This window comes from Gracilinanus agilis, chromosome 6 (assembly GCF_016433145.1).
Source record: "Gracilinanus agilis isolate LMUSP501 chromosome 6, AgileGrace, whole genome shotgun sequence".
Taxonomy (NCBI): domain Eukaryota; kingdom Metazoa; phylum Chordata; class Mammalia; order Didelphimorphia; family Didelphidae; genus Gracilinanus; species Gracilinanus agilis.
In genome coordinates this window covers 231380752-231397530 of record NC_058135.1, presented here as the reverse complement: position 1 = coordinate 231397530, position 16779 = coordinate 231380752, and the positions used below count along the sequence as shown (strand labels likewise).

Here is a 16779-nt window from a genome sequence, read left to right as displayed (position 1 = left end):
TATATATATATATATATATATATATATATATATATATATATATATATGTATTTTCTGGACACGGGGAAATTATCAAACTACATTTCCCGTGGTCCAACGGGTTTCTTGTCAAGTGGCAAACACAGCAATGCCACTGCTGCTCTCTTTTTAAACAGAGTGCTTTTGGGCTCATAATCTTTCACTTCAGGCTCTTCCTCGGCCTCTCGGCGGCAATGGTGCCAACGTTCTCATCTAGAAGACTTGGGGTGGCTGAATCCTTGGTCATCCATCCTACTTCTTCCTGAAGATCAATCATGATTGCAGCAAAGTGCGTGTATGGCAAGAGTTGGCTCTATATAGTTTTATATAAGTAATTTTCCAATTTTTTAAGTAATACATCATTTATCTAACAAGTCCAAAGTAGTCTCCCAGCATTAATTTAATCATAATTAACATTTTCCTCATCTGTATAGCATTTTATTCAATTCAAAAAGCATTTGTCATGTTCTTACTATGTGTAGACACAGTGCTAGGTGCTGGGAAAACAAGGTCAAAAGTAAAACATTTTCTGCCCTAAGAAGTTTATAGCCTACTGGAAGAAAACAACATATTGTCAAAAAAGCTTCTGTGATGGCATGTACTTTCTCTATAAAAAACTGACTAAAAGCAATGTAAGAATTGGGTATTCACATGAATAGAAAGAAACTCAAAACCACCTCCTTGGCAGAATTTGTGTATTTAATAATTACCTATCAATCTTTTATAAAATTGTAGACTTTAGTGCCGGAAACCACAAAACTAAAAATTCTTCTTAAAGTTTCAGTTGGCTTTGGAGACTATGAATTGATGATGCACTATTCCAAAGTTTCTCAGTTACCAGATCTTCCTTTGATGTGTCTTTGATGATTATTTCATGCACACCTTTGTCTCCAAGGATACAAGGCAAGCTTAAAAATACTTCACTGTTTATGTTATAATAGCCCTGAAATTAAGAGATAAAGATTATATAGCAGATATAGATCACTGGCAAAGAAAAGAAGCTAATAAAATCTCAAATATGAAGTAGTATATTTTCATCCTTTAAAATTTAGCTATTTAAGAAGATAAAATTTCTTTTTTAAATCTTCATTTATTTTCTAAACCCAAGATCTGGTTATCATAAACACAATCAAAAACTTACTGATGGTTCTCACAAAGTATATAAGCCTCAATAGATATTGTTTCTGATTGACAGAATCCTAGAAGTGGGAGGGACGTTAGTAATCATTGAATTCAAAATCCTGCCTGATGGAGAAAACCTCCTGCAACACTCCCAACAAGCAGCTATGCAGCTTCTACTTTAATACTTCCAGAGAAAAAGAAAATTGATATCATACATATAAATGAAATTGTCTTTATTGCTTTATATATCAGTAATTATAGAAACAAGGCATCACATATAATCCTTTAGTTAGGCAAATGCAACTATAATTTTAGAAACAGACTTAGTTATTAAATTAACTTTATAATATATTAATTATAATAATAGCTAAGAATAATATTAATCATATTAGTGTGTTAGAATTTAATAGCAAATAACAATATTAAGAGCTTCTAGTAGAGGAAAAAAACTTCAGGTCTTTGTAGTAATCTAGGGGAGCCATATATAACTCATGCAGCAGGAAATGAGCTGCATTCATTTGGAATGTTGCATGTGCACCCTGAGTTATCTGTCCTAATGACATAATAGGAAAACAACTGTGACAGGTTCAGCAAGCAGGGTGATATTTGCTCTTGTGAGGAATTATACTCACTATAGGCTCCTCAGCGTTTTGACCAAGATAGATGCCTCTAGTTTAAGTCTCCTTCCCAGAGTTAGTAAAAAGAGTTAAGTCTGAATATGCCAGTCCATCAATTAGAGATGAATGAAAAATGTATTCCAATCAGATTCATTCCCATATTTACAGTTATTATTCCTTCCACACTGCAATGATGGATAATGCTTGTGACATACCTTAAGCCATACATTCTAGAAGTTGGGACATTTAAAAGAGGCCCTGATCTTGCAAATTCTTCTGAAGTCAAAATAAGAATTCTTAATTGGTGCTAAATCACTAGAAGGACAAGAGCAAATGGGAGCTACTTGTCTTTAATTGGAATTTATTAACTCTTTTAGCAAATATTTCCCAAATTTTATCAACATATTCTGAACATTTGGTCTTGTTAATTACTTATGTTAACTAACTGCCAAAAGCCTATAAAACAAAACTGCTGAACATTTAAATGAGGTCTTTACCATATACTGTGTGTGGTGATGACCTCTAGCTCTATTCGCCCACAAATAATGTTGGATCTTTCAACTTAGAATTCTGGCCCAGATATTTTTATTTCTAACATATAAAAAGAAATCCATTTCATTTTTGGGAGGGCTTTGATATTAGGAAGTTATTCTGCATTTATTGAGTCAGAATTTGCAACTTATAGGATCATAGATTTAGAGCTGGAAAGAACCTAGATGTCATAAGACTCTAAATCCCTCATTTTAGATGAAGAAACAAGCTTAGAAAGAAAGTAATTTGGTCATAGTCATACAGCTAGGAAGTGTCAAAGGTAGGAAATGAAACCAGTTATTCCTAATTCCAGGACCAGGACTTACACCCATTCATCATAATTCTTTTTACTAGTGCCATGCAAAACAAATCTAATCATTATTTTTCATTTAAAAATCCTTTAGAGGGGGCAGCTGGGGAGATCAGTAGAATGAGAGCCAGGCCTAGAGACGGGAGGTCCTACATTCAAATCTGGCCTCAGACACTTTCCAGCTGTGTGACCCTGGGCAAGTCACTTGACCCCCATTGCCTAGCCCTTACCGCTCTTCTGCCTTGGAGCCAATATACAGTATCGACTCCAAGACGGAAGGTAAGGGTTTAAAAAAAAAAAAAAATCCTTTAGATACATGAAAAATGGCTAACATGTCCTGTTCTGCTCAAGTCTTCTCTTTACCAAATTAAATACATTTCTACTTCTTCCAGCCATTCCTCCTATGACATGGTTTTGAATCCCTTTCACCAATCTAGTCACCCTTCCAAGGACATAATACAATTTTTTGATGTCCTTTCTAAAATATGGTACCCCAAACTAAAGAGTATTCAAAGGTAATATGACTAGCATAGAGTAAAGAAGGAATAATACCTTCTCCGTTCTGGCCATTAAAATTCTATAACTTTAAGCTAAGATTTCATCAACTTTTTGGTTGTCAAGTCATGATGTTAACTCATATTAATCTTGCAATCAACTAAAATTCATTGTTATTTTCATGTAAAGTGCTTTTCAAGCACATTTCCCCATAATATACTTATGCAACTTTAAAAACCTAAATATAGGCCTTTACAGTTATACTTTGAATTATTTCCTTTTGTTAAGATTCAACATGATTCCAGCTTGTAGAAAAATTTGGGGATTTATCTTCTAAACATGTATTAACTATCTTTTCAAGATTCATAGTAATACTAAGCCATGCTTAGAAGTAAAGTTAATAAGGCAGTCTGATTTTTAAAAGCTAATAATTTGTAATTTTCAGATGCCTAATATAAAAGAAATGTACTGAAAACACAAACATCCCAAAGAGTTATTTTATTCTTGACAATGGAGGTATTTATGCAGATGAAAACAACAAATTACATTAATATCAAAAGTAAAAACATAATGATATAAAGAGAATAAAGTTTACCTTTGCTAAAACTGATACAGAATGAACTTTCTTCTTATTGTTTATGATACTATCAACGAGGTCGGATATGGACAGACCAACAGACCAAGATCTTTGGCCTTTTACTTTTAATATCTCCATGGCTCTAAGTTAGAAGGGAAACAAAGTTCAGAAAAAAGTATATTTAAACTATTCCTAATTAGCTCTACATATAGAGTATAAGAAATTTTAGGGTACATGAACATGACTTATTTAGGAACTATGTAGTGAGTTACCTAGAATCTGATGATTTAAGGTTTTCTTTAATGGATTAGCTTACAAGATAAAAGTGATCTTCATCATAAATATTTTTATTCCTTTTAAAAATTAAGACAAGTTGATACATTAATTTTTAAATAAATCATTATGTAGACATACTGCTTTCTTTCATTAGAACTGGATCAGAAATTTACCCAGCTACTCAGATACTCCATTGGATCTCATTAAAGTATTTGTTGTTTTTTTTCCTTTTTTAAAAAAAATTAATTAAATTAAATTTTAATTTTTTAAATTTTGAATATTTTCCCATAGTTACATGTTTCATGTTCTTTCCCTCTCCCCCAAACCCTCCCACCCCACCATAGCCAACGCACAATTCCACTAGGTTTACATGTAGTAGATGTTTTTTCTAATGATGCAAATTGCTGCCCATCCTGTGAAACACTTGCCCAGGTTTTCCTATCAGTTCAACCTAAGGAGGCTTTTTGTTGGACTCTAAAAACATTTGATGACTGAATTAAAAAGTTAAAGATCTAGGGAGTCATTTCAAATGGCACTGCAAGGTCAGAACTAGGGACATAAAAAAAATTACTCTGAAATCAAAACTATTAATAGAGATAGTATAAAATAGATGAAATTAGTTGCAAAAGTAACCCAATTTACGACATGGATAGTTAAATTGTTGTGGAGACTAGAAAATCTTCCAACACTCCCTCAGGAGATGTCAGTCTAAAACATAAACAAAAATTAGCTAAATTGTATTGTAATTTAGTTCTAGGTGATATTGTTATAATAGGATAGAGACTTTTGTGGCATTTTAAGATGGCAAGCCAAAGACAAAAAATTTGCTCTTTTTTTCCCAGATGGTCCAAGGGATAAGAGAGACTAGGTGGCAGAATGAGAAGAAAGGTATTTTCTATAATAGAGGGAAGACTCTCTATACCACAACCTGGAAGAAATATGTCTGAAGATTATGATTCTCTTGGTTTTGACTCCAGGCTTACAACCAATTTTCTAATTACTGATTTAGTTTTCCAGGTACCTTGGCAAAAAGAGCTGATATGAGCATTCATTTACTGAAAAAGTGTATCCACATTGTAAATTGGTCAACTAACAATCTGGTTTAGAAATCAGCCTCCAATAAGTTTGGTTACTGTGATGAGAGCCTAATTTGCCCAGGGAAGACTAATAAAATTGAGTTTCTGAGTCTGTAGAATTGAAAATTGGGGCCATTAAGAAGGGCTAACTTCATTCACCACAATGTAGGCAGATAGTAAAGTCATTCTCACACTATAAAAAAATTCCATGAGAAAAAGTTTAATATCTATAGAAATCAGTAAAAAGAATAAAATCGTTTGTAAACTATGGAACCCCTGCTTACTTCACTCTACTGACCTATAAATATTACTTGCATGTTTAGGACAAAATTTATAAGGCATGGATCAAAGACAAAAAAAATTGTAAAATTTTGTTATACTTATAATTTGTAAATGTGTCCATGTTAACCAGTTTTATTTTCAATTGCCAAATAAGTATTTAAGTCATTATTACAGGTACATATTGTGAAGTGTATTTTGAATAAATGCAAATCTGAGATACAAGATGGTCTCTCATACAGAGCTGGCCTTGAAATCAGGAAGACCTTACTGTTCAAGTCCTGTCTCTGACACATATTGGTTTTGTGACTTTGGACAAGATATGTACTCAGATAGCAAGGAAATCAAGCTGAAGTAGAGAAAAGTTGCCTTTCTGGCAGTTCTCTATACCAATGAAATCACAGATGTCCTATCCCTAAATGTAAATCTGCATTGCAATGAACTCTTATTTTTAGCATGTAACACAGATACAACTAGAGTCTACACAAATAAAATTATAAAAATCCTTTAAGATACATTAATTTCCATGAAAAATTTGTTGGCTGGATTATTGAAAGATTAGATTGCCTAAAAGAGGCCACTGAAATATTTCTCTAATAGTATGAAGTTTATTTAAAAATTATTTTTTGTTACCTATTGGACATCTGTACCCAGAAGTTGGGAGCCACTGCTTCTTCCTGACTACTCCACGCAGGCACTGGGAATTAAATGAAATATATTTTTTACATTTATTAGGTCAATTTATTTCTATGGATTAAGAAACAATAAGAGGCCCTTTGTGCTAGTACCCTATTAAACTTGGTAAAAATGTCTTTTTCCTCCCTCTTCTAGGTACTATTACACTTTCATTTGAAGCTCCCACATATATTGTTGGTTGCTTTAAAGTGAGATAAACCTTTCCCTCAGTCTGTTATCATTAAACCTTCACTTTCCTTCACCCAAATATCCAATCAGTTGTCAAATTTACTGTTTCTGCATCATATCTGTATCATTTCCTTCTACTCACATAGCCACCATTTCAGTTCTGGCCTTTCCACTTCTTGCTTGGATTATTTCAATGGCCTCCTAATGGTCTCCATGCTTCAAGCCTCTCATCACTCCAGGCTACCCTCCACATTGCTTTCAATGTAAATTTTCATAAGTACAAATATAATCATGTCAATCTTCTTTCAATCAAAAAGGCTGTCTATTGCCTCAACCCCAAATACAGTTCTCTGTTTTCCTTTTTTTTTTTAAATGTCATTCAATATTTAATTTTTTCTGAGGTGGATCAGAAGCAATAAATGCAGAAGAGGAATCGTTTTGATCCTTTGCAGTAATGTAAGCATGTATTAGGGCACTAGATGGTGCAGTGGATAGAGGGCCCCAGGCTTAGAGTCAAGACAACTCTTCTTCCTTCGTTCAAATTCGGCCTCAGACACTTACTTAGCTGTGTGACCCTGGGCAAGTCACTTAATTCTGTTTGCTTCAGTTTCCTCAGCTATAAAATAAGCTGGAGAAGGAAATGGCAAACCACTCTAATACTTTTACCAAGAAAACCCCAAGTGGAGTTGTGAAGAGTCAGATATGACTGAAAAATAACTGAATGACAACAAAAATGTATGTTTTGTATTTATGTGTGAGAAGAAAAGAAATAACATATTAAAATATACTTCCGTTTCCAGTGCATCTGAGACAATGGACTTAACTGGAAGGATGAAAACGAAATCAGATAGTGATTCAAGAGTAAATAGATGAAAATTTAGAAATCAATTACTCCTGCTATCCACAAGTCTAATGGGGAAGAGTTAACAGAATAAGCTCTGAGGAAATGAAAATGCAACTTGCTGGGATTGACCAGCAATCTGAAGGCTTCTGTCTAGACACTGATTTAATCCAGATGTGTAAACCACGATAATCTTCACATCACATCCTGGAAATTTATTTCCATCATTTTCACTTGATTCACCATTTCTCTCTTATTTCTTGGCATAAATGTAGTGTTTCCCATCAAGATACTAGAGGGGAGTCAAGGTCATAGAGAGTTGGCTGCCACTGGTATCTGGGGCCTTGCACTGGCCACTACAAAAATTCTAGCCCCTGTGAATTCCAGTTTTGCCTTAATTAAATCTTTAATTTGTTTTCCACAGAGAGATGTACTACCAGTTGATACTGTTGGATCATCATCTTGGACCATGAAATCTTTGCTAACCCAATAAAATTAACTTCACTAAACTAACTCTGTCAAGCCTATTCTGCAAGGTTCTTACAAGCCTTTGGGGCATACTTCCAGGACATCTTCAGCAAATCTCCGTGCTGGTCTCCAGAAAGATGTTAGGCAAATTTTTGGGAGTTGAGGGTTACCACTGCCATGCCAAAATCCACAGGCTCCCTGTTTAACTTTTTTTGTTTTTTTTAAACCCTTACCTTCCGTCTTGGAGTCAATACTGTGTATTGGCTCCAAGGCAGAAGAGTGGTAAGAGTAGGCAATGGGGGTCAAGTGATTGGCCCAGGGTCACACAGCTGGGAAGTGTCTGAGGCCGGATTTGAACCTAAGACCTCCCATCTCTGGCCTGGCTCTCAATCCACTGAGCTACCCAGCTGCCCCCTCCCTGTTTAACTTTTAAAACTCTTCAAAACCTGGTTCCAATCTGTCTTTCTAGTGTCCTGACTTCCCCTTCCACATTCTGTGATCTAGTTAAACTAGCATTTTCTCTATTCAGCACACACACAACATTTCATCTTCCATCTTCATGCCTTTGCACTGGCCATTCCACGAGGCTGGAATGAATTCTCGTCACCTGTGTTTAAGAATAACTCTCTTCCTTTGAGACACAGCTTAAATAATACCTTCTACATGAAGTCTTTTTTGATCCCTGTAACTCTAAGAGCTCTCCCTCTAAAACTACTTTGTATTTAACTATTTTGATTTATTCCATTTATATTTATTATGCATTATTACTTGCTATCTAGGCAACTTGGCAGCACGGTGGATAGAGAGCTGGATTTGGAATTAGAAAAGTTTGAATATGAATTTATTAACTGTTACTTTGAGCAAGCTGACCTCTGGCAGACTGTTTTCTTGTCTGTAAAATGGGCATTATAACAGGAACTATATTACAGAGTTTTTATGAAAATATAATAGACACTGAGTAGGTGCTTAATAAATTTAATTTTGTTAATTTTTTAAAAATTAATGTTTATTGATTGATTGGTTTAAATAAACTGAGAACTTGCCATGTGCATATCAGCACTTATCCTACGCAACAGAGATGTGAAACTTAAAGCCCTTCAGCAAAACTCCTTCCCCAACCAGATTAGAATGTAACTGGGAAAGTTAATAAAATAAATATTCAACAGAACATAGACAATGGTAATTGCTGGCTTTCTAAGTAAAAACATGGCTATTTCCATTTGAGTTTGACACCATTGCTACAGAAGCTACAAAAAGAGAAAACATATTATATTCTTTGTCCTTGAAGGCCTATAGGGAACCAAAATATACACTAATAGTCTGTTAAAGAAGATAATTTCAGACTATAATTAAAGAAGTTATGATGTCAGAAAGTTGTACAGAATCAGCTGTCAAAAATACAATAGATAATAATAAATGCTATAGTTCAGCAGAGAAAATGGCCACCACAATCTGAAATGGTATCTTGGCATCAAAATCCCTCTAAACCTGACCTGCCCTAATCTTTCTAGCCTAACTATACATTATTCCCCCTTGGGCTCTCTCCAGTCCAGGAATACTGACAACCTGGCTGCTCCTCACATTTAGCACACTCCAGGATGGAACAAAAGATCTCTGTGCCTCAGCCCCAGCCATCCCTTCTGCTACAAAGCACTTCCTCAACTCTACTTCACTGAATCTTTTGATTCTTTCATGCCACATTCTACACAAAGCCTTTCATGATAGCCCAAAAGCTAGTGCCTTCTCTCCCCCAAACCATCTTGTTGTGTAGATATTATATATGTAGGTAGATATGCATTGTGTCTCCAATAGAATGTAAGTCCCTTAAAAGTAGGGACTACTTATTTTTTTTATCTGTGCTCCCTAGCACAATACTCAGCACAAAAAAGGTACTTAACAAATGCTTGAGGCAGCAAGCAGCATAGAGGACACAGTACTAGGCCTGGAGCCAGGAAGACTCATCTTCCTAAGTTCCACTCTAGCCCCAGAAACTTACTCATTGTGTGACCCTGGACAAGTCACATAACATTGTTTGCCTCAATTTCTTATCTGTAAAATGAGCTATAGAAGGAAATGGCAAATCATTCTAATATTGTTGCTAAGAAAATCCCAAAAGGGATCACGAAGTCAGACATAACTGAAAAACAACTAAATAAACAGCAAATGTCTGTGGCTTGATTGTTAATGATATGTTGGATCTATATAGTGTTAGATTTAAATTAATATCCAATAACTTCAAGTATTATATTTTATAAGATTTATTAATAATTACTTGAAGTAGAAGAAGTAAAAGAACAAAAGTATGAAGGCCTAAGAAAAGCCCCTTGAGTAAAATTCTCCTGCTGTGATAATGAGATTAAACCTGCCCTACCCATCTTTAGATTTAATCACCAAAGGTGAAAAAATAACCACTTAATTCACAAGTTAGGAAGTCTGTGACCCACATGTGCAAGAGTGGGTGATGAACTGGAAATGACTGACTGCCTCTGTTGTGATTGGACATGTAAACTAAGAGGAAAGCACAGGAAGTGACGAAAAGGAAGCACCTTTAAAAGGGAGTGACAACTTCCTGTATAGGCTTCTTGTTTGTTTTCCTGGAGTTGGAGCTCAAGTTGGAGATGCTGCTTGCTGGACCTGAGACCTGGGACCCTGAGACCTTTGTGAGACTGTTCTTAAATCTTTCTCTTAGAACTACATGTGGCAAGTAAAGAAAGCTGACTACCATAGCTTCCCTGGAGGTACCAGCCTCCTGGAGGCTCCCTTGATTGGGAAAAGCCCTCGTGGCTAAACCCCTTGTTAATTGACTTTTAGGCTCTCTGGCTGGGACCTCTGGAGTCCTGCTGGAGTAAATCCAGAGACTGAGTACATAGTCTAGTTCTTTAAGCTAGATCTCTTACTCTACCCTCTTCTCATCTCTCTACTTCTACTCTCTCTTATATTTTATAAATAAATCCCTAAAAGCATTTTAGAATTGATATTTATTTAATTCTTGGTGACCACACCTTTAAATATTAATATCAAAATCAAAAATGTCCCCTTTTCTCTTTTACACTGCCTGGCACACACCTAACTGCCATAGCCGCGTTCCTGGGAAAAAAAAGAGCAAGGGCTAAGCTATACTCAAAATATATCTTCCCTACATTAGCATGTTAGTGCAAATATGCAAATGGGATGCAGGGAGAGAGAGTCTTGGGGTGAAAAATTCTAATTATACATTAGGCAAAGAAAGGCATTTTAGCCTGGCATGCAGAATGAGATAAAGACTTGGGGCCAACAAGCAGGCAAGTTTGACCCAATCAAATGTAAAAGATAATCTAATTAAGCAACTTTGCTGTTTTATGCCTCTATATAACTACATATTCTTTGCATGTAATCCTATTAGATAACCAGTATTTAAAAAAAAAAAAAACCCTTACCTTCCACCTTAGAATCAATACTGTGTAGGGCTAGGAAATGGGGGTTAAGTGATTTGCCCAGGGTCACACAGCTAGGAAGAATCTGAAGCCCAGATTTGAACTCAGGACCTCCCGTCTCTAGGCTTAGCTCTCAATCCACTGAGCTACCCAGCTGCCCCCAGCCAATATTTTACTGATAGACTGTAAGGAATAATCCCTATTATTAATTGATTGAATAACTGGGTATGAGAACCAGTAACCAATAATATTGTGAGTAAAACAAGTTAAAATTCCTTGAAGTGCCTTGTAAAAATACCTTTGTCTTTAAAAAAAAAAAAGCAGGAAGGGGGGAGGGGCAGCTGGGTGGCTTAATGGATTGAGACCCAGACCTAGAGACGGGAGGTCCTAGGTTCAAATCTGACCTCAGATACTTCTCAGCTGTGTGACCCTGGGCAAGTCATTTAACTCCCATTGCCTAGCCCTTACCACTCTTCTGCCTTGGAACCAATATACCAATTGAGTCTAAATGGAAAGTAAAGGTTTAAAAAAAAAAAGCCTTTGCCAAGAAGAATTGGCACATCTTTATCATCTTGGAATATATCTAGACTTCCTAAAACAGTGGTATCTCTTCTGGCTCTGAAACTATGAACTAGCCCTAGCTATTAGTATGTTGGGATAGGGGAACTATATGATTCCCCCCTTCATAAGAAGTTAAGAAAACAACTTGATCTTCTAGAAGAAACATTCTAAAAGGGGAAACTTTGGTTTTCCTCTTCTGAAGAAATATTCAATTGGCCATTCCCCTTTTGTGGGGGAGATTTGTATAATCTGACTCTTTGGCATAATATATATATAAATAAATTGGCAATTATGGGTGGGGTCTTAGGACCAGCACTGGACAAGTCTTTGACCCTGATACTTGTGATTAATTTCACAATAAAGGGCAGTTTTTGGCTCAGAAGATTGTTTTCCGAGTATTTTATTTTATTTAGCACAAAACTAGAGAAGTAGGAGATAAGGTGAGGAAAAACTAGGTAGAGACAGATTGTAATAGAACTTGAGTGAAAGGTTAAAGCCCATAGATTTTATCCTGTAGGCAACTCAATTGAACAGGGGAATATATGATAAAAGTGGTTATTTTGGAAGATTATTTGGTCAGAGGGTCACAGCATAAATTAGATTAAGAAGAGCCTGGGTATTATGAGTCTAGTTAGGAGGCAGCTTAATTAGTCCAGATGAGAAGTAATAAGAATTCTTGCATTTAGAGCTGGAAGGAGCTTTGGAAATCTTTTAATCTAACTATCCTAATTTTACAGGTGGACTTAGAAAAGTTAAGTACTTGCCCATTATCACAAAAGTTTTAGAACCAGTTACAGGGAAACAAGCCCCACTGGAACAGACTTGATCTTGGGGGACACCAAGGTTAAACCATTCTTCCCCTTCTTCCCCCAAATTACCTTACATTCTGTCCCTATTACTCAACCTCCAAAAATAAGGAAAATGGTTGAATGGCTTCATTGTTCTGCAGACTTGTTAGCCACCTGATAGGTCAGCTGATGCTAATTAAACTTTTATCTTCTATCTTGGCCTCTTAGGATTTGTTGATCAATAATTTTTGACTCTTTCTGACTCTATTTGGGGTTTTCTTGGCAGGAGGACAGACATTTTATTCATAAGAAAAATCACATAGTCAACTAAGACTTTCTTTATGATGTAATGTAGCTGAGATTTTCAGTTATTTTAACCAGTAAAAGAAACTGGTCAAGGGTAAAAGAATTTCTGGCTTAGTTTTAAAATAACCATTTGGGAGTTGTAAATCCCAGACAACTTCTCTGTGTTTAATGATCAATTTACAACTTGAACTGACATAATTTTTCTCCTTCAGTTTCTTTTGATATGCAAATTACCTTTTTTCAATTAGTTTACTATAAATTCTACAAGCTTATATTTAAAATATAAATTTTTTCCTTTCCCTTCAGGCAGCTGTATTTTTTTTTTCTTTCTTTGTTTTATCTAGTAACTATATAAGCCTTAGAAGAACTCTGTCTATTGTCTAGGGGCCATTTAGAACCTTGAATCTGTGCTCTGAGCATATAATAAAACCTGATTTTAAAATATCTCTATGTGTTCCTTAGATAGTTCCATATCACTATGCACAAAGAAAATGCTCAATAAATACTTACTCAATGAATATTAAATTATATCAGGTAAAGCCTGGAGCATGGCTAACATATAACACTTTTCATCTGAATACCTAGAGGAAGAGGAGGAGGAGGAGGAGGAGGAGAAGGAGGAGACATTGAAACCATCTCAGATGAGGAGAACAGAAAGGAGCCACGGGGTAGAGAGATGACTGTAAAGTAAGAAAGTTCCTACATGAGGAAGAGCCATGAGGGAAGTAGTATGTTTCATGAATTTTAACTAACTCTATGTATGGAAAGATGGCACCATGTTTGACAAGAAAATAGTTACCTTATATATTATATCTGAGAAAACGGCTTGCTTTTTCTTACCCTTGAACCTACCTGAAAATTAGTATATTTAAAAGAACTGTTCTGGAAGCTCCTATTTTGTTTCTACAAGTGATGAAGTCCTAGAACTGCTATGTTCCCAGAAACAACATAAAGAAACCCCAAAGACTGCTTGTGATGACATGTTCCAAATAAAAATAATAAATCCGGATTGCTTTACCTTTGTCTTCCCCTTGCTCACCAATAATCCACGCTTCATTTCCTGAGGATTGTGCTTTCAAAACATTTGTAAGAATATATTGGAATCTCTTTGAATCCAGATTGCATCCAATTCCTATCACTTGATTTTCAGGAAAGGCACTTAGCTTCCAGGCTGCATATGTCATGATTTCAACTAAGCATTGGGTACAAGCAGGAAAAGTACAGCATTAACTTCCCAGCAGGCAATCACTATACAAGTTCATGAAGAAAATCAATACTCATTATATTTTATGAATAAATTACACTGGAAAATCATTCTTCTTGGCATCCACCAATAGGTACATTTGGTTTTCCAGAAGTAATTTACATGGCCAAGCTTCAATACAGGCCTTTCATATAGTGCATTTTACTTTGTAGAAGGAGTTCTTAACCTAGAGTCCATCCATAAACAGAATTTATGGGTCTGGGAACTTGATACATTATCACTAACTGAAGTTTAGGTTTACATTTAATGGTGAAGTAACAAATACTATTCAAAGAAGGGATCCATAGGTTTTCCAAGCCTGCCATCACACAAAAAAAAGGTTAAGAATTCTGCTTCACAGGAAATATTGTTACCAGAAATTTTAATATACATTACACATATATATGGACAGTACAAGTTATATTTCAAAACTGCTTTAAGTTATTCTATTAATATCATATAAAATGATAAAAGAACAACATTGCAGAGTGGATAAAAAGCTAGATTAAGAGTTTTAAAAGTCTGGACTGAAGTTCCACCTCTCACTCACCTTAGTTATACAGAAGAATGGGCAAATCACTTAACCTCTTGGGGCACCTGGCAACTCTCTAAGCCTTATAAATTGCAACGCTGGTTTAAATCTGCATTGGAAAGGGGATTTTTTTCATTCAGAGGTTCCCTAAACCAGTGAAATCACAAGTCCAAAAAACCTGTTAAAATAGAAGCAAGTTAATACTTTCTCATGCGCTAGGTGGCACTGTGGATAGAGTGCCTGCTCCAGTGAGAAAGACTCATCTTCATGAGTTCAAATCTGACCTCAGATCCTTACAAGCTGTATGACCCTGAGCAAGTCACTTAACCCTATTTGCCTCAGTTTCCTCTTCTATGAAATGAGTTGGAGAAGGAAATGGTAAACTTGACTGGTATCTTTGCCAAGAAAATCCCAAATGGGGTCATGAAGAGTCAGATATGACTAAAAAAAACCAAAACACTTCACAACACCAGTTTCCAAAGGATTCCTAAAAGAACAAGTTAATGTCATGCAGTAGAATATTGGTTTTTAAGACCAATATTTTGCTAGAAATTAATCATTTCTTCTTATCCCACTGTTTTTCTTGCTAGTCTCAAATTGTCATTTTAAAATAGCAATATATAAATGGTAAAAGTATTAGGCTAGGGTCATATAGCTAGTTTGTATCAGAGACAGTATTTAATCTCAGGTCAACCTAGCATGTGGCCGGCTATCACTATACTACATTGCTTCTCAATTAAGCTTTAAATAAGCCCCATTTTAGGGGTGTGTAAGGGGGGGGGGTATAACATAATAATAACAGAATTGGGTGTCCCAAAAGTCTTAGTACCGTTTAATAACTGGATCCATGGGAACCAATAAATGAAAAAATGCCTATTTCATACTAGGCACTATACTAGGCACTTAGAGTATGGAAAAAAAGAAAGAAAGAAACACTCCTTGCTCTCAAGGCACTTAATTTCTATTGGGGAAACCAATGCATAAGTATGTACACAGCAAATACAAAACAAACGGAGGGGCACCTGTAGAAGCTGGAAAGCTTTCCCTAGACCTCAGACTCCTCATCTGGGGAGGGTAGGACTAGATGGCTGCTAAGTCTAGATCTTCTAGACTAGATCTGGATCCATGATCACAGGCGACTATTTCTTAGTTAACTAGCAATCAAAACTAGAAGGAAACAACATCCAGAAAAGAGACTATTTTTTAAATGATAAAAGGGAGAGTATTTTTAAAAATTGTTTTCTGACTTGGATGCAATATCACTTTGGGAAAGAAAACTTTTCTAAAGAATAAAGTAAAATAACCAAGGCACTTTGTAAAATATATGTAAAGTGCTCAATTTCATCATATTTTTCTGGAAATATTTGAGTATTTTCTTGCTGAAGAAGATTTAGTTGACAATTTTTAATATAGTATACACAACTGAATCTTATTCTTGGGAATCAAAAAAAATGACAAGTGACGGGCATGCACTGTCCGTGTATTACGAGATTTGAGGTTGCCCAAATGTATGCCAACTCTTGCTGGAGCTTCAAGTAAAGCTAAAAATAGTCATGGTTAGCATCTGTGGTCTGCACTGGACTACAATTATATGAAATCTTTTGGCAGAAAAGGCAGCAATACTGAAATAAGATCACTGAGGGGTAGTTAATTAAGATGGTCCGATGTTTTAGGAGCTAATTTTGTGCTGTCTGGCTTCCATGTGTCCGTCTGTTTTATACCAGAATTCGCATGGAGATTTATACGGTTCTGGGAGAGAGGATATGGGAAAATGACTATTGCTATGTTGCTTAAAATAAGTTAAAAAGAAATCAGATAGGGTAGCTAGGTGGCTTTGTGGATAGAGCCAGGCCTAGAAACCAGAGGTCCTGGGTTCAAATCCTTCCTCAGATACTTCCTAGCTGTGACTCTGGGCAAGTCACTTCACCCCCCTTGCCTAGCCCTTACCGCTCGTCTGCCTTCAAACTGATATTTAGTGTTCATTCTAAGATGGAAGGTAAAAGTTTAAAAATCAAAAAGAAATAAATCAGATGTTAATGATTTTACCTGGTTGAGAGGCAACAAGTATGACACTTTGTGGGCTGTAATGTCCTAAAGCTGGGACGAGCTCTCTGAACATGTCCACATTACTCTGTACCACATCGAGGTAGGTGTGAGAATTACCTAAGGAGTTAACTGTGAAGATCACCACTTTGGAATTCCAGGAGGCAGACAAGTCTGATGAATAAAGAGAACATTCAGGCATTAAGGTATAATTTTTGACATTTTTGTTAAGTTGTATAAGATGGCAAACAAGTTCTGCTTTTGCAATATAAAGAAGAGCTCTGTTTCACCATTTTCAACAACAAAAGGAAAAACTTTTCTTCATCTAGCAAAACAAATTTGGAAATCATTTAACTAAAAAGGATTGCCTACCACTGCTTTAATATATGTTGAATTTTTACACAGGACAATAGACTCAT

The 16779-nt window shown here is 35.7% G+C and overlaps 1 protein-coding gene across 2 annotated transcripts in view; it reads right to left on the bottom strand.

The window, feature by feature from the left end:
• Window positions 1–102: 102 nt before the first annotated feature.
• UEVLD (UEV and lactate/malate dehyrogenase domains) overlaps window positions 103–16779 on the bottom strand; it is a 73556-nt gene continuing 56879 nt past the window's right edge. For both annotated transcript variants that reach the window (XM_044682426.1, XM_044682427.1), the window contains 5 exons: window positions 16364–16534; window positions 13561–13734; window positions 5935–5998; window positions 3689–3812; window positions 103–961 (listed from right to left, as the gene is read on the bottom strand). In XM_044682426.1, coding sequence (XP_044538361.1) covers window positions 791–961; window positions 3689–3812; window positions 5935–5998; window positions 13561–13734; window positions 16364–16534 — 704 coding nt within the window. In that variant the 3' untranslated portion in view covers window positions 103–790. The remainder of the gene's footprint in view (window positions 962–3688; window positions 3813–5934; window positions 5999–13560; window positions 13735–16363; window positions 16535–16779) is intronic.